The sequence below is a fragment of the Balaenoptera ricei genome, chromosome X (assembly GCF_028023285.1).
Source record: "Balaenoptera ricei isolate mBalRic1 chromosome X, mBalRic1.hap2, whole genome shotgun sequence".
In the NCBI taxonomy this organism is placed as follows: Eukaryota; Metazoa; Chordata; class Mammalia; order Artiodactyla; family Balaenopteridae; genus Balaenoptera; species Balaenoptera ricei.
The window spans coordinates 116,099,533-116,118,359 of NC_082660.1; the positions used below are offsets into that span (position 1 = coordinate 116,099,533).

Sequence of the window (18,827 nt, forward strand, 5' to 3'; positions counted from 1 at the left end):
GCACATCCATCACCTCACATATTTACATTTGTTGTTGTTGTTGAAAACATTTAAGTTCTACTCTCTTAGCAAGTTTTAATTATACAAAACAGTGTTTTCAGCTATAGTTGCCATGTTATACATCGGCTCCTCAGAGCTTATTCATCTTATAGCTGAAAATTTGTACCCTTTTACCAACCTCTCCCTATTTCCCCTTGAGGTTTTGCTTTCTTAAGCCACTCTTGGTTCCCATGTGGTATACACATGGCCCAGAAAGGGCTGAGAGTCTAGCTGGGAAGCTTGCCATGGGGAGTCACCGGGCTGGGGGTAAGAGGGCTCCATCCCCAGTGTTAGTGGAGCAGCCAGCCAGAACTGAGGTGGAATGGGAAAGCCAGAGGGTTCTACTAAGCCCAGTGAGACTAGACCGTGAGTCATGGCAGTGATGGCCAAGTCAACTGTGAATGACAGCAGGCCAAGCACTATCTCAGTGGAGATAAGGTCATCTCTCTGAAGACCAGAGAAGGCAGAGGACAAAAACGTCATCCAAGCCCCCTTACTTTATTCCACCTCCATGAGGTCATGGAAGCCAGTGTTTCCCAAACTTTAATGTGCATATGATACACTGGGGATCTTATGAAAATGCAGATTCTGACTCAGTAGGTCTGGGGTGGGGCCTGAGAATCTGCATTTCTAATAAGTGCCCTGGTGATGCCCATACTGCTGACACGTAAAGGAGTAAGAACATAAGCCACACCTCTTGCCCCAGACAACATCTTTGGGAAAGAAGCAGAACAATGGGAGGCTCTCTGAAGGTCTGAGCCATTTTGGGGACCCCACAAAGGCAGAATCTAGAGGAATATGTTAAAAAAATCAATGACTGAGCCAGAAAACAAAAGGAAGGAAGGCACTTAGATCCAGCAAATAGTGCTAGCCCTACATGTGCTAAAGAAGCCAACTCAAGAAGTAGGTTGAAATGTTAAAATGGCAACAGCTACTACTCAGTTGGGCAGTTCTAAAAGGAACAGGGGAATAAGAGTGGTGACACTGATTGCACGCTCCACTGCTGCAGAAAAATATGTGGCAGAATGAAATATTGCTGCTGCTAGCAAAGTGACAAGTTACTTCAGGCCTGAAAAGTCCAAAGCCTAAGGAAGGGTAGGGTTTTGAGAGAAAGCACTGGTCCGGGTCTTGATCCTCGCGAGGTCTTTAGGACCATAGGCTTCAGAAACATCAGTAGCAAGCACCTCCAGTCAGCAATTTGCAAGGTTGATGCTCCAGGTGAAACCAATGAGCTTCCCTAGGAGGCAGAACTGCTGAGCAAGGTATAACAGCTGTGGTGGCAGCAGCCAGTGAAGCACAGCCTAAAAAAATGCTTTGGGATCTTGTTGGGAATGGAAAAGTACAGAAATGAGATCAGGAGCAGGGGCTGTGTGTGGAGGGGACAGGGCTGTGCACTGGGCTTGCAGAGTTGTCAGCTGCAAAACGTGGGCTGTCCTGCTCAGAGGCGTGTGGAGACAGTGACTCCAACTGAGTAATTAGGACCGCAAGCGCGGCTGTAGCATTGTTGGTAAGCATTACTCAAAATCCATCATTTATAACAGAGGACGGAGGATTTATCCACATTATAAGCAGAAGCAATCAGTACCAAATCCAGTCTTTACACAAATTACTATTTTAGTATTTCTAATCATAATATTACAATTACGTTTTTGTCCTTGGTGTAATTTCTGGTGACCGGCAGTGATACTCATTTCCTTGATCTTTGGATAAGAAGCTTAAAAAAACACAATAAGATTTATTTTTAATAGTGGCGATGACAAAGTTATTCAAGATAGATTCTATTTATCCTCTCATGCCCAACAGGAGGGAGCCATAGCCTAATCTGTATATGGGGTTGTGGGAAGGAATTAGAGAGGATAGGTAGTGGGTCTCAATGGGAGGCAATTTTGTACCCCAGGGGATAATGGAATTTGGACATGTCTGGAGACATTTTTGATTGCTACAAATTGGGGAGGGGGATCTGCTCCTGGCATCTAGCGGATAGAGACTGGGGATGATGCTAAACATCCTACAATGCACAGGACGGTCCCCACAACAAACAGTTATCCAGCACAACATGCCAGTAGTGGCAAGGTTGAGGAATGCTAGGACAGATGTGATGGGGAGGCAGGACAATCACTTTTATAATATCATCTTGTCTAGTTAAAGTTATACTTGTGGGGACAGAGTTGTCTTCTGGCAGAAGGGAAAAACTCCATCCCTCCGTCCTGCTCAAGAAGAACATGGCTTTTTCTTTGTGTGTGGATGCAGACCAGCATAATGACTGTGCTGGAGGCCCTGTAGGCCATGTGCTGGAGACCCCCCAGTGGCCATTGACAATTCTTGGTTGTGCCTCAGAGCCTGACTGAGGTAACCATACCCGATTTGTGAAAAAGGTGACTACCGTTTCTGTTTCTAATCGTTTAGAAATAGACAAGAGGATTTCAAACTATATGTGTGCTAATTGGGTTTTCATTAGAGTTTTGTGTATCCCTTGGTGTCCACGTGGTAGAAGGTGATGGGCTTCTTAGAGTGGTGTAAGTCAATTTCATATGTGAAATAGACATCTTCATTCTCTTTTCACCTCTGTAATGCTGTGAACATAAATCCTTTTATATTTTCTTTTTCAAAAAGCATTTGAGGTGGCCACTGTTTAAGATGCTTACCTGAAACTTTCTTCCTACTGGAAGGAGAAGTTAACAGTTGAAGATGGAAGGAGCAATCTGGCTGCTAAAGTGATGTACTGTCCCAGAGGGAGAAGGTTACAGCCTCATCTTATCACTGAACTGAACTGTGAGCTTTTCTTACTGACTCCTCCTTCACAAACTTTTCATTCCTTCCTCCCTCTCACATTGTCTATGTTTACTGGCTGGTCCTTTATAAACGTTCTCTCGAACACATTCTCTTGCTCATTTTTTAAAAAAGGCCTTTTCTGCTCTCCCTTAAAACTTCTTTTTCTCTGTTTCTTTTCCCTTCCCTCTTCCTCTTCTGTCCCCTCCCTCCCCCACCCTCTTGTCTCCTGTCCTCTCTTTTCTCTTTCTTTTTACTCTCTATTTACTGACCCACTTTAAAAAGTTTTTCATTTCTTCTCTTTCCAACTCTCTACCTTTTATGTACTGACTTCTCGCTGGTTTCTCCTTTTCCAAATCAGTTCTATCTATCTTTGTGTCTGTCTGTCTGTCTATCTATCATCTATCTACCTACCTATCTATCTCCTTACTTATCTATCCCTCTACCTACCTAGCTATCTATCCATTTTTTTGGTATCGTCTTTTAAAAAAATTGACTTCTACTTTATAAATCCGCCCCCCTCCATTGCACACAATTGTACTTGATTTTCTTATTGGCTCCCCCCGCCCTCACTCTCACATTGTCTTTTTCTGCTTTATGTAACACTTTCCCCTACTGACTCATCATTATAAACCTCTTTTCTTTATTTCCTACTTCTGTTCCATCATCCTTTCTTCCCATCTTCCTTCCTTCCTCCCTTCCTCCTTCCTTCTTTATCTTTACTCCCTCCTTCCCTCTCTCCTTCCCTCCAGTCTTCCTTCATTACTTTCTCCTTTTTTTCCCCTTACTTCCTCTTACCTTCTTTACTCTGTCCCTCATTTCTTCCTTCCTCCCATTCTCCTTTTACTCTCTTTCTGCTGGCTCCCCCCCCCTTTTTTTTTTACATCTTTATTGGAGTATAATTGCTTTACAACGGTGTGTTAGTTTCTGCTTTATAACAAAGTGAATCAGTTATACATATACATATATCCCCATATCTCTTCCCTCTTGCGTCTCCCTCCCTCCCACCCTCCCTATCCCACCCCTCTAGGTGGTCACAAAGCACCGAGCTGATCTCCCTGTGCCATGTGGCTGCTTCCCACTAGCTATCAGTTTTACATTTGGTAGTGTATATATGTCCATGCCACTTTCTCACTTTGTCACAGCTTACCCTTCCCCCTCCCCGTGTCCTCAAGTCCATTCTCTAGTAGGTCTGCATCTTTATTCCCGTCTTGCCCCTAGTTTCTTCATGACCATTTTTTTTTTAGATTCCATATATATTTGCTTTTACCATTTGTCCTGGCTCCCCTTTTAACACTTTTTTCTTCCTGCTGTAACTCTCTCATTCTCTCTTTTTCATACATTCCTCCTTACCGGCTTCCACTTTTAAAATTATCTACCTACCTACCTTGCTACTTACCTGTGATCTGTATAACTGCCTACCTACCTATCTATTCAGTTATCAATCATCTGTCTTTCTGTCCTTATTTTTGTCTTTGTTTTTCTGACTCCTACTTTTAAAATCTCTGTCCACCACCACATGACTATTCTCGAGTTTTGTAACGGCTCCTGCATTTTCACCCTTACGTTCTCTTTCCTTCTTTAACTCTTCTTCTCTACTGACTCATCCCTTGTAAACTTAGTGCCTGCCTGTCTTCCTCCTTCCCTCCCTACCTCCCCCTACTTCCTGCCTTCTTTACCTCCTTCTTCCCTTCCTTTCTACTCCTTTCCTTCCTCCCTCCCTCTCTTCTTCCCTCTCTCCCTCTTAGACTTTTTTTTTTAAACAGTTTTCCTCTTTTAAACTTTTTTCTTTGCTTCACTCTCTCTCCTTTTATCTTTTTAATACTGACTTTTTTTTTTACCACATCTTCCATATAAAATCCTGTCTACTTACCTATCTATCCATCAACCTGCCAAACTACCTAGATATCATCCATCCATCTATCTTTATTTTATTGGATTTTACCTGAGTTCCTCTCTTTTAGATCTTTCTCTCCCTGCTCTCTACTTTCTCCCTTCCTTCTTTCCTTCTTCCTTCCTTCCTTCCCTTCCTACCCTTTCTCTGTCTTTTCCTCACTCCATTTCTTTCATGGTCTCTGTCTTTCTCTTTTCTTTCTGTGCCTGCATGCATGCCTGCCTTCCTCCCTCCTTTCTTTCATTCCTTCTCTCATCCCTTCCTCCTCCCTTACTATCTCCTGCCCCTTAATCCTTTTCCTTTCCTCATTTCTTTCTTCCTTCCTCCTGCTTCCTCCTTTCCTTTCACCATCCATCCACCCACCCTTTCCCTCTTGTCCTTTTTCATTCGTTTCTCCCTCCTTCTGTCCATTCCTGTCTCCTCCTCCTTTCATCCCTCTTTCTTTCTCTCTCTCTCCCCTTTCCTTCTTTCTTCCCTTCCTCCTTCCTTTCGTTCTTCTTTTGCTTAATTTATACTACTCCTCTTTCAAAACGTTTCCTTTCTTTCCCTCTCCTTTTCTTTATACCTTTTTCTTTTGTCTTTACTACTGCCTTCTCCTTTAAAAATCAGTTCTACCTATCCTCCTGCCTAGCTGGCTGACTCTATATCCAGCTATCAGTCACCTTCTTTCTGTCTTTATTTTAATGATTTCTACTTTTTTTAAAATATTTTATTTTATTTTATTTTTTTTACATATACTTTTTAAAAAAACATCTTTATTGGAGTATAATTGCTTTACAATGGTGTGTTAGTTTCTGCTTTATAACAAAGTGAATCAGTTATACATATACATATGTCCCCATATCTCTTCCCTCTTCGTCTCCTACCCTCCCACCCTCCCTATCCCACCCCTCTAGGTGGTCACAAAGCACAGAGCTGATCTCCCTGTGCTATGTGGCTGCTTCCCACTAGCTATCTATTTTACGTTTGGTAGTGTATATATGTCCATGCCACTCTCTCACTTTGTCACAGCTTACCCTTCCCCCTCCCCGTATCCTCAAGTCCATTCTCTAGTAGGTCTGTGTCTTGATTCCCGTCTTGCCCCTAGGTTCTTCATGACCATTTTTTTTTTTAGATTCCATATATATGTGTTAGCATACGGTATTTGTTTTTCTCTTTCTGACTTACTTCACTCTGTATGACAGACTCTAACTCCATCCACCTCATTACAAATACCTCCATTTCATTTCTTTTTATGGCTGAGTAATATTCCATTGTATATATGTGCCACATCTTCTTTATCCATTCATCTGTCGATGGACATTTAGGTTGCTTCCATGTCCTGGCTATTGTAAATAGAGCTGCAATGAACATTTTGGTACATGACTCTTTTTGACCTATGGTTTTCTCAGGGTATATGCCCAGTAGTGGGATTGCTGGGTCGTATGGTAGTTCTATTTGCAGTTTTTTAAGGAACCTCCATACTGTTCTCCATAGTGGCTGTATCAATTTACATTCCCACCAACAGTGCAAGAGGGTTCCCTTTCCTCCACACCCTCTCCAGCATTTATTGTTTCTAGATTTTTTGATGATGGCCATTCTGACCGGTGTGAGATGATATCGCATTGTAGTTTTGATTTGCATTTCTCTAATGATTAATGATGTTGAGCATTCTTTCATGTGTCTGTTGGCAATCTGTATATCTTCTTTGGAGAAATGTCTATTTAGGTCTTCTGCCCATTTTTAGATTGGGTTGTTCGTTTTTTTGTTATTGAGCTGCATGAGCTGCTTGTAAATCTTGGAGATTAATCCTTTGTCAGTTGCTTCATTTGCAAATATTTTCTCCCATTCTGATGGTTGTCTTTTGGTCTTGTTTATGGTTTCCTTTGCTGTGCAAAAGCTTTTAAGTTTCATTAGGTCCCATTTGTTTATTTGTGCTTTTATTTCCATTTCTCTAGGAGGTGGGTCAAAAAGGATCTTGGTGTGATTTATGTCATAGAGTGTTCTGCCTATGTTCCTCTAAGAGTTTGATAGTGTATGGCCTTACATTTAGGTCTTTAATCCATTTTGAGTTTATTTTTGTGTATGGAGTTAGGGAGTGTTCTAATTTCATACTTTTACATGTACCTGTCCAGTTTTCTCAGCACCACTTATTGAAGAGGCTGTCTTTTCTCCACTGTATATACTTGCCTCCTTTATCAAATAACTTTCTATCTTTTTTGTCCTAACTTTCTTATGGGCTTTTCCTCTTTAGAGTCTTATCTATATACCTACCTATCTAGGTATCAGTCATCCTCATCTCTCTTCTAACTCTCTTTATTGACTTTTCAAAACTTCCCCCACCCACATTGTACTTGATTTTCTTACTTGCTCCTCCTTTTCAATTCTCTCTCCTGCTCTCTTCTCTCTCTCCCCTTTATTTTATTCTTTCATACTGTCCCATCCCTTTTAAACTTAGTTTTTCCTTCTCCTTCATTTTCTTGTTTTTATTTCACTTTCTGTTTCTGTTTTCTTTACTTTCCTTCCGTCACTCTTACCTTTCTCTCTAGCCTGTCTTCCTCACTTCCTTTATCCCTCCTTCCTCCTTCCTGCCTTTTTTTTAAACTCACTCTTTATGGGCTCTTCCTCTTAAACTTCTGTCTTTTATCTATTTATCACCCGTCATGTTTACTTAACAGTCTTTTTCCCCCCTCTGAAGTCTCCTTTTTAAACAGCCCCCCTTCCCCAAATTGTACTTGAATTTCTTACTGGCTCCTCCTTTCCAAGCCTCTCTCTTACACAATCACATTCCCTCTTTTTTATTTCACTTTTCCTACTTCCCCATCCTTTAAAAACTTCCCTTCCTTTTTTCTTTCTTTCTTTTTCTGCTTTTTTCTTTGTCTTTTATGTGCTCCCTTTCATCCTGTTTCTTTCCATTTTGTCTTCCCATCTCCCTCCTTTCCCTCTTTCCCTGTCCCTCCCCCTCCTTTTTAACTCACTTTTAAGGGCTCCTCTTCTTAAACTTTTTTTCTTTCCTTCTCTTTCTTTCTCTCATCTGCTACCTTGTTTTGTACTCTCGATTATTCCTGGGTTATTCTTTTAAAAGTTGGTTCAACCTATCTATTATCTACCTATCATGTTTATTTTACAGTTTTTTTTCTGACTCCTTTCCAAGTCTCTCTCTTACTCAATCACATTCTCTCTTCTTTATTTTACTTTTTCCTACTGACTCATTCTTTAAAAATTTTTTTTCTTTCCTTCCTTCCTTTCTTCCTTTATTCCCTTTCTCAGTAGCTCCTTGTCACGCCTTTTCTTTCACTCTCTCTCTTTTCTTTGCCTGCCTGCATGCCTGCCTTCCTCCCTTTCTTTCTTCCTATTTTATTCTCTTTTTACAGGCTTCTCTTTTCAAACTGTTTTCTTTCCTTCTCCCTCTCTCTCTTCTTTTCTTCTATCTTTTTTGTCCTGCCTTTTTACTGGCTCCTGTTTTGTAAACTCATCTTATTTACCTACTTTCTATGTTTCTTTTCTCTCTCTTTCTCTGTCCCTTCTTTCTTTCTTCCATGGTTTCTTTCTATATTTTCTTGTACTGTCTTTCTTACTGGCTACTGGCTCTTCCTTTTTGAAGTATGTTCATATTTTCTTCCTTCCATCCACCCATCCTCCCTCCCTCCTTCTTGCTCCCTCCCATTTAACATTACTCTCCTTTGTAACTTTTTAAATCCTTCTCATTCCTTACTGTACCATTCTTTTTCTCCTCTCCTTTTTGCTCTGTGCCTCTATGTCTCCTCTTTTCATTTCATTCTTTGTCTTTTTTCTTTTTCTTCCTTTTTTGTTTTATTTTCATATTTTCTTTTACTGCCTTATTTATTGCCTCCATTTTAATATTTTCTTTCCCTCCTATTCTCCCTCTCCTACTGTATCCTTTTCTCCCATTCAGTCTATTTTCATTGTACTGGTTTTGCTTACTGGCTTCTCCTTTTAAAAGTCTCTCTCTTTCTGTCTCTTCTATTTGTCTTCTTTCACTACTCATTTTTTCCCTCTGTCTCTGTCACTGCCCCCTCCCCCAAATTGTATTTGATTTTCTTACTGGTTCCACTTTTCAAAATTTTCTCTCACTCTCACATTATTTTTCTTTATTTTACCTTTTCCTACTCACTCATCCTTTTTAAACTTCTTTCTTCTCTATCTCCCTCCCTCCTACCTCTTCGTTCCTCTATTTTTGTCTGTATGTCTTTTTCTTGCTCCCTTTCTTTCACTCTCTCTCTTTTCTTTGTCTGTTTGCCTTTCTTCCTCATACTCCTTGTCTTTTTCTGTCTCTTATTTGTTTCTTTGCCTTTGTCTTCCTTCCACTCCCTCATCCTGTATGTGTGTGTGTGTGTATTTTCTTACTGGCTTCTTCTGATCAATATTCTTTCTTTTTCTCTCTTATTCATTCATTTTCTTCCTCTCTCTCACTCTTTACATTTCATTCTTTCTTTGTGTATCATCTTTTCTTCCTTTTTTTTTGCTGTGTTGGGCCTTGTTGCAGCATGCAGGATCTTCATTTTGGTGTGCAGGCTCTTTGTTGTGGTGTGTGAGCTTCTTTCTAGTTGTGGTGTGTGGGTTTTCTCTCTCTGGTTGTGGTGTGTGGGCTCCAGAGCGCATGGGCTCTGTAGTTGTGGTGCACGGGCTCCAGAGCACATGGGCTCTGTAGTTTGTGGCATGTGGGCTCTCTTATTGAGGAGTGTGAGCTCAGTAGTTGTGACACGGGGGCTTAGCTGCCCCACAGCATGTGGGATCTTAGTTCCCCGACCCAGGATCGAACCCTTGTCCCCTACATTGGAAGGTGGATTCTTTACCACTGGACCACCAGGGAAGTCCCTGCCTCTTCCATTTTAACCTTTTTGGTCTTTCTTTCTATTTCTGTTTCTTGCTTAGGATATTTCAAATGTCTCTTCTTTTTTTCTACTTCAAACTTCTTTTTCTCTTTCTCTTATTAGCTTACTCTGTTTTGTATAATCTGTTCTTAGCGGACCTCACTTAAAATTTTTCTTCTGTTTTTTCTACATTTTTCTTTCATTGTCTCCCTCTTTGTTTCAGTCTATTTTTTTTGGTAATGTTTTATCTTACTGGCTCCTTTTCTCTCTATATAACTCTCTCTCTCTGTCTTTTTGTTGTTGTCATTCTGTCTCCTCTTACTGGCTCCTTTTTAAACTTCTAGTAAAGGCAGTCTTGTCTACTGAGCCACTTTACAGAAATGTTTAATTTGTTATAATGTCTGTAATATAATAATATTTTGTGTATGTGTGTGGGTGTCTGTACATTCTCTACATCTTGACCTGTAACTGGGAAGTGCCTTGCACAGTGCCTGGCACAGGTAGTGTGAGCTTCTAGGATTTCCCTTTGCAAGGGCTTTGTGACCTCACTATATAAGCACATAGAGGGGTTTTACAAAGCCACCAATATTTAATATTAGTTATGCATATTCTGTTTACCTACTTTGTCTTTTATTGTCTCTCTCTCACCTTCTGTTTCATCTTGACTTTTGTTTTCAAATGTACTTTCCTCCGATCCTTCTCTCTGAAGGTCATTCCTTTGCATTTTTTGTAAATGAAAATTTTTCTCTAGAAGTGCTTGTTTCTAAAATATTAAAAATATATATTTAATATGTTTAAAAATTTAATATCAACTTGCCACTGGAAATGCAAAACAGACACTTCAAATATGATGGTACATTTGAAGGGAGCCCTCATTCCTGTCTTGAGATTTCTAAAGTCACAAAGAGTACAAAGCTAGGAAGGTAATAAGGGTAAGTTTCCTTTTGTTGTCCAGCATGAAGAATATATTTTAATAACTAGATCTAATTTAACTCATTGCCTACTTTCTGGAGACTGGTCCCATTTCAGACCAGCCCTTGAAGTCCAGGTTCAGACCAGACTCGCTCTCTCCATCAATAGCTATCCTTGTGAGTTTAGGCCACTTCTGAAAATTCACACTTTAAGATATCAAAATTGGCAAAAGCCTGTCCTCAAAATAGCCCAAGATATTGGTCAAAGCTCACTCTACCTTCTGGTGAGCTTCTTCTTTGACTTTTCTATGCTGTTCCTCAACTCTTGCTTCTCTTTTTGCTTCTTCTCCAATCTTTGTCAGAAGTAACATTTCTTTTGTTTTCCATTCCTAAGGAGCGCAATGTCACGGTAGTCAGCAGGGGTTCTCTTTCATAATCTTTTTTTGTTTTGTTTTGTTTTTGTCAGTAAGTGAATTAGGTCAAATCAAGGGCCTTACAGAAATTTGGACAACCATAATGAAAATCTTACATTGGCTTTAGAATGGGCTTATCTTACTGCTTTTTTAATTCAGAATGTATTGGTGGATGCAACAGAATGGCAAAAGGAAGGAAATTATTTTGTTACTGGAAACAATTCAAACATAAGCCCGGCTCCAAAGATGGGTCTAAAAAGATGCTGGCAAGGGGACTTTCTCTTATGGATTTGGGGGATTATCATATGTAATCTGTTGACCTTAAATGTATTTTGACAGAGAACCTAAACAAGTAGCCTTGTCTGAATGTTGAGGAGTGAGAATACAGGCATGGTTATTTTTCACTAGAGTTAAATTCTAAAACTTTAAGAGCAGATGAAGTGTGACTGTACTGTGATGGATATATAATATGTGGTATCAGTCTCACTGTATTAAGTAAAAGCTTGTCTGTTATAACAGTGATACAAGATTAATAGCAGTTTAGTATTTTAAAAAATTATAAACAGCGGTTTACTTTTTAGACCTGAAATAACTTCAGGTAGTATGGTGGGACTGCTAAAAATGTTTATAAATAAAACAATCATGCACAATTTTCCCATCAACATTTAAAATTTGGTGTTTCTCACCTCTTCAATTTGTCTACAGAGACTAAGTTTTCTTCTAATGTGGTCCCAATGTCATCTTTCTTCTTCCTTTATCTGGAGTATGTTCTGCTTTTCTGCCATGTGCTCAAGCTTGTTTAATTCCCTACTAATCATATCTAAATATCTAAGTAAAAGTGTAAATATAAGTGAAGATAAATTGGGTGTTTCCCTTATGATGGTATTATCTATTCTGACATTCCCAAACCACCTTCTGGGTTGCTTTTTATTTCTTGAACTACAGGAAACGTAGAGATTTTCAGGGACTTTTAAGCTAGTCAGATCCACCAACTCACCATGATGTACTCATTTGATCAGACTCTGTTATTGTGGCTGGGACAATGGCAAAATATAGAACAGAGTGATTATTACAAGCATTTTACACGGGGGATTAGTCATAACTCAGGAGTTCTGAGAACATGAGTTTCCAAAGACAGCTGAAATCAACTTAAGGACTGACTTCAAAAAACAAGTAGATTTGAATTTCCTTTAAAAAATAAGTGGGTACTGGCCTCTCTGTAATTCCCAAGTCCTTGAACAACCTCTCATGTATAGATAGGTCTGTAGACTACTAGTCTGCCACTCTGGTGAATCAGTATATATTCTGGCATATCATGACATGAATCCATGAAATATAAGAGCCAGGTGATGGGGAACTGGCCCCCATCCCTGATAAAGGAGAAAGAGGAGGAACTATATATAATTCATCGCTTTGCCTCCTGGGGCATGGGCTTGGCCGTTGAATGGTAACATTGAATGTGTGTGGGTAATAGCTGAATGAACATACACAGTTGGTTGGGGAATAACACCTGTTTATATTATCATCAGATGAAGTTATGGCAACTCTCTCTTTTTGATCTTGCAGTAATTTCCTTAAACTTAAGTTTGAAATGTGCTAATGACACCTTCTTTCCTCTGTTACTGTGGACTTGGGTTTCCCAAGGTCAGGGATCTGTACTTTGGAATTGTTCTTCAAATATCAGTTTGTCTTACCTCTTGGGCTCCCTAGTGACTCCAGTTTCTCAGGTAGAAACTCTCCTCCCTAGCCATGGTACCAAGGTTCCCAATCCCTGTTACCTCTTAATCTCCTTTCCTTTCTCTCCACATTGAAGACTACAGGAGATTAAATAGTGTCTAATACTTTTTTCATTCTGCTTTCAATTATTTCTAGTACTTTTACAACTTTCTGGGGTCCACAGTATGTCCGCAAAAAAATGCAGTAACTTCGGTCATACCTCTGCTTTATTAACAGCTCTTGGTCTGGAGTTGTTTGTATACTTTCCTGTAACAGCCAATCTTGGAACTGTGTATTGTCATAATTGTCACAGGCTCTCTTGGTTTCATACAACTTATTTACTTGTTTTTCAGTCATTTTCTGAGAGAGAAAAAAGAATTAAAAGTTTTTATATTGGCCAGAAATAACCCTGTCCTTTGATATGCCTTCTTATGTTTAGGGCTTGGTAAACTTCCTATAGTTTACAAATGGTTAATTAACCTGCATTTAAGTCTAGTGTGGCTCCACTCCAGATAAGTGAAAATTTCTCTGTAAGTGAAAGGCAGAGGTCTCATTTTTATCTCATAGATATTTAGAGATATTTTTTGATTTGTTACCTTAATACTTCTAGATCAGAATATCATAAGAAAATATTCTGTATAAGACCAAACCTTTTTTCTACAACCTACATAAAAACTTTCTTACAGGCCTCAAGTAAAACAAATTTAAGTGTTTAACTTACTTGTTCTCTTATATAGTTTATTTCAAAGTGTAATTTTAAACTGGTGAGATACTGCCTGTACTTATTCAATTCCTTCAAGGTACATACAACCTATAAAATCAAAAACCAAAAACCAAATATATACATAGAAAGTTGTAACAATCATGAAACTTTCCAGAGAAGAGAGTCATAAGAACATTCATTTTAGTAACAATTTTGGGATCAAGGGTAGTGATAGCATATTTTGGTAATAATTTGGAAGGCAGTATCTCTCTACGGTGGTTTATCACCAGGAAATTTCTACCTAAATAATATTATTTCAATAATATGGTTCACATCATAATCAAGAATTTACTATGCTCAATGAATTTGTTATTAAAACACCAGTATAATAATGATGTTAACTTTCAGAAGAATTTATTCTATCAAGCTGTATTCTGCTAGGTTTCCATTTTGTTTCTAGTCTTCTCAAAGGGTATAGGAAATATTCCTTGACAGGTATACAGTGCCATTATTACTTTTAGAGCCAGAGGAAAGGCACTAATAATGCTGCTGAGAGAAAATACATAAATAAATAAATGTGTATGTATATGTCTTTACATATTCAAATCATTTGGTGCTTATCTTTTGCTTTTATCAAAGAAAAAAATCAAGTGGGAACAATTAATTTTATTTAGAAACAGCCACCTGATTTCTCTTTACTCAAATACTGAGTAATTCATTGAGTTTTCTGTTAGGTATTCTTTATTGCTCAATTAAAAGTTGACACAGGCTCCCAGTGAAGTACAGAAGCAAGCGTCTATCAAGTCCATAGGTTTTTGCTGGTTAACAGGAAGCAGGATTCAACCCACCTTATTATTGCTGGTGACATACCTGCCTTTCTTTAATCTCCTCAGGATATCCTTTCGCCTATAGTATATTTTTAAATGTGGATCGTGCAGGCTTTTATAGCTGGTTTCCAAAAGTTGACAATAAGGATCAGTCAGGTTAAAGTCATAAGAAGGCTGATAAAGCTGCAAACACACAGATTCAAAAGTACTACATGTGTAAAATGAATGAAATCACACTTTTAAACCTCAATTTGTTGAATAGGCTGTTTGTTGAAAATAAAACATGCAAGAAGAATCTGAAGTGAGGGAATACAGACAATGGGCTGATTTGGGTAAATCTAATGCCTTTCTCTTCCTCTCTATCAGAGCTGACTTTAGGCTGGAGGTGGCAGCCTCAGCCTCAATCCCATTCCTGGACACTGAGATGTGGCCCTAAGAGTTCCTGCAAGGTAGATAGGATACTAAATATGAGCAGAGGAGCAGACAGGAAGGGGCATGATGGGTTTTAGCTTTGTTTTTCCATTTAAAAGCTTCTTTTGTAAGTTTCTGACTGCTTGATTGATGCCAGCCTCTTGTCTCTCGCAAGGGACCTATATAAGGAAGCTGGATTCCCTGACTACCAATGTCTCCTTAAAAAGGCAAAGAAAAACATCCTTCTGGGCAATGATTTAAGTTACAGTGAAACTAAACAGGAAGCCCATAGCTTTCCTAGAAGAGAAACAAAAATCAGCAGTGATGGCAATTGAAACAGTGTTGCAGTTAGTGGGTTGATTATTGCTTCTTTTAGATGTTGACTTTTGTTGGTGTTGGCATGTGTTGACCAAACCTTGGCTACTGACCTATCAGGAAAGAACAAATCCATTCATTAAGGCCAGGGTAAGCTTTCTATTGTCAATCAAAATAATTGGTTTCCCTGAACAGAAGAATTTATTATGTCATCACTACCTGCCAGTGGGAGATCATAGGGCAGACTTTTAAAAGTATGCAAATTGTTCTTTTCACTTAATGTGATATCTTTTCTTGAAAGCAAAATGTCAAGGTTAATTGGCAAAGTATTTACTATTTACTTTACAATAAAACCAATTTAAGGAGTTTGTGAACAGGTGCTACTCAAGTATAGTATACTAATAAGCAAATTAATTTATAGATAAATTACTTGAGAATAAGTTTACTATCAAATGTTGAAGGACTATAGCCAATATTTTATAATAACTATAAATGGAGTATAACCTTTAAAAACTGTGGATCACTATGTTGTACACCTGTAACATATAATATTGTACATCAGCTATACTTCAATTAAAAAATGTTGAAGTAATAGGATCAGTTGTCAGGTTTGGATTAATGAATAGCTAGACAGGTACATTACATTGTTATATATATATATATATTTTAAATAAATTTATTTTTATTTATTTATTTTTGGCTGCATTGGATCTTCGCTGCTGCGTGCGGGCCCTTTCCAGTTGTGGCAGGCGGGTGTTGCTCAGCAGTTGTGGCGCAGGGGCTTAGCCGCCCCGCAGCACGTGGGATCCTCCCGGGCCGGGGCTCGAACCCGTGTCCCCCGCACTGGCAGGCAGACTCCCAACCACTGCGCCACCAGGGAAGTCCCACATTGTTATATTTTAATCTTATTGAAAAGAAGACAGTAGAATACTATAATTCCCCTTACACTTGCATTCAAAATAATATGAAAGACCTTTAAATTCCCTGTTTCTGTAGTGCTCTGCTAAAGTGGTTTGCAGTTCAGGAAGCAGCAAGGTCAGGTGAAGGAGCGTGGCCTAAGAAATCAGGAGACTGTGGTTCTGGTCTAAACTCTGCCACCATCTACCTGTCATAGCTTCACCTTAAAAGGTGGTCATGAGGGTAAAGTAAGTTGAAAAAAAACCAACTAAATGTGTAAATATAAAGTCTTACTTCCTTGAGGAGATCTTGCCAAAAGACAAAGAAGGATCCCACTAAGTTAGTCTTTACAGGAGTTGAATATAGTACCTGACCATGATTAAATGCATACGTTTTGGTCTTCCCTGGTGGTGCAGTGGTTAAGAATCTGCCTGCCAATGCAGGGGACACGGGTTTGATCCCTGGTCCGGGAAGATCCCACATGCCACAGAGCAACTAAGCCCGCGAGCCACAACTACTGAGCCCGCGAGCCACAACTACTGAAGCCTGCACTCCTAGAGCCCGTGCTCCGCAACAAGAGAAGCCACCGCAATGAGAAGCCCGCTCACCGCAAAGAAGAGTAGCCCCAATTGGTTCAACTAGAGAAAGCTTGCGCACAGCAACGAAGACCCAACTCAGCCAAAAATAAATAAATAAATTTATATGTAAGAAAATAAATGCATACGTTTTGGGGGAATCAATATAATATACAGCAAATCAGTATAATTAAGTATGGAAAAAAATCAGGAAATAAGAAGTAGCTAACAAGTGAATAACAGAGTAACAATATAAATATGGCAAATAAAAGGTATTTGAGGAAGAAACCAACAGAGGGGGCTACATTTTACAAAGTAAAAAGGAGTGTTATCACTAGTAGTGAAATAGGCTTTGAGTATGTTTTAGGAATGCTAATTCATGGGAGTGGGTAGAACATATTGGTTTTGAAAATAGAAATTATATTGTTTTCCAGCAATAAAACTTTAAAAAATCATATATATTAGACAAATATCAGAAATACCAAGGAGCCCTGTACTCATCCTTGATGACACCCTAGAGAGTGGAAGGGTAAGGATGTCATAAATATTCCTGTAGAACCTTTTGCTATTGTGATCAAAGCACACACTCAACCAGAGAGTTCTCAACCTCCTTCAGGCTTGGCCTAAAGCTAAGGACAGTGTGCGGAGTGTTAGGCAGAGGACTTAAAATGTGTAACAATGTGAGTGCAGCACTCTGAACCAGTAATAGTACTTTCAGTGCTGAGTGAGATAGTGCAGGCCAAGGGCAATGTAAATTCTAAGGAAAAATGAGACAGTTGGGGGTTGGGACACTGGGGAAAGGCTTCATATAGTAGCTCTTGAAAGATGGCTCAAATTAAAGGTCAGGAAGGGGAGGAGTGCATGCCAGGTTTCAGGAGCCAGAAGAACAAAGGCACAGAAGTAGGAATTAGCATGGTGCATGTGGGTAGGCAGAAAAGACCCTGACCTTTCAGAGTTGAGGCTCTGGGCTGGAGATAAAGCTGAATTGGGTGGCTGAGGCATATCATGGGGGCTTCTATCATTAGAGTGAGGTTCAGACACTGAACACTTCAACTCATTTTAACTTCACTTGGTGTGTGAAATTGAAGTTGACTCAAAGCAAAGTCATAGCAGTGTTTCAAGTTTAATAGCAAGCTGAAAACAGTCAAGAAAATCACTTCAGCACTATTAAAAGTTAGTTTACCTTTTCACTTAAATTTGTAGGCAGCTTGACCCCAAGAGGAAGATTCAATAGATGAGCGGCTCCCACCTCTGGAATGGGGTTTTTTTGAGAGCTCTGTCAGATATAATTAGAAAGTTTCTTTTTTTCTAGAACTATTCTTTTAGTTTAGACCAATCTACTTAAACTTCAATGGGCTAATACCTCCAAATAAACCAAAGAATCACACACTCAGGGTTGAAAGAACCCGCCCTGCTGACAACCTGGAAGGCCTCCCAGTTTACCCTGGTCACCAATCCTATCTCTGAGCACCATTCAGAGCTAATCCAGGCCAGAGGCAGCTCTAGGCACTAACTGCGGGGGGCCTCGGAGCCAGAAACCAAGCGTCAAAGACCCGTCCCCACCTCTGCTGAGATCTCCCCCTCTTCCGTCTGCCCGCCCTCCTTCCCTTCCGAGACCAGCCCCGGATCCCGGAGGAGGACCAACTGGTCGCCACTCACGGAGTTGCACTGCTCCCTGTCGGCAGTTAGGCTGCTGGCAGCCGCCTTAGCGGCGGCGGCTTGGGCAGTGTTATAGCAGTTGCTGAGGTACAGATCCATGGCCATCCGTCAGCCCCCAGGGGGCCGGGGGCTGGGGCGCAGCAAGCAGTCTTCATTCCTTCTCTTCACGCACCCCTTTCCCGCTCTACGCCCACATCCAGTCTGGGCAGCCGAGACAGTGGTCGCCCGGGTAAATACATTGAGAGCCGAGGCTGCACTTGGTTTGTTGGGAATTTGTACTTTGTCTCCATGTTCTTTCATGCATCTTTTTATTGTGCTAAAAATGCATAACATAAAATTTACCATCTTAACCATTTTTAAGTGTACAGTTCAGTAGTATTACATATATTCAAATTGTTATGCAACAGATCTCCAGAACTTTTTCATTTTGCAAAACTGAAACGCTATACCCATTAAACAGTTTTCCTTTCCTCCCTTCCCCCCAGCCACTGGTAGCCACCATTCTGCTTTCTGTTTCTATGAATTGGAATACTTCAGATACCTTATATAAGTGATATAAGTGGAATCAAGGAGTATTTGTCTTTTTGTGATTGGCTTGTTTCACTTAGTATAATGACTTCAAGGTTCATATGTGTGGTAGCATGTGGTATGATTTCTTCCCTTTTGAAGGGTGAATAATATTCTGTTATATGTATATATCACATTTTCTTTATCCATTCAACCATTAATGGACATTTAGGTTGCTTCTACCTCTTGGCTATTATGAATAGTACTGCTATGAACATGGGTGTGCAAATGTCTCTTTGAGACCCTACTTCAAAACTTTTTGGATATATACCTAGAAGTGGGATTGCTGGATCATATGGTAATTGTATTTTTAATTT

General features: G+C 39.7%; 1 protein-coding gene across 1 annotated transcript in view; it reads right to left on the bottom strand.

Moving 5' to 3' along the window:
* The window catches only part of LOC132357186 (fibrous sheath-interacting protein 2-like), an 88,604-nt gene extending 70,556 nt beyond the window's left edge, over positions 1-18,048 (bottom strand). The window contains 7 exon segments of the mRNA XM_059910468.1: positions 10,139-10,279; positions 10,706-10,816; positions 11,527-11,668; positions 12,777-12,916; positions 13,278-13,367; positions 14,108-14,269; positions 17,848-18,048. Of these exon segments, the coding sequence (XP_059766451.1) occupies positions 10,139-10,279; positions 10,706-10,816; positions 11,527-11,668; positions 12,777-12,916; positions 13,278-13,367; positions 14,108-14,269; positions 17,848-18,048 (987 nt within the window).
* Positions 18,049-18,827: the final 779 nt, after the last annotated feature.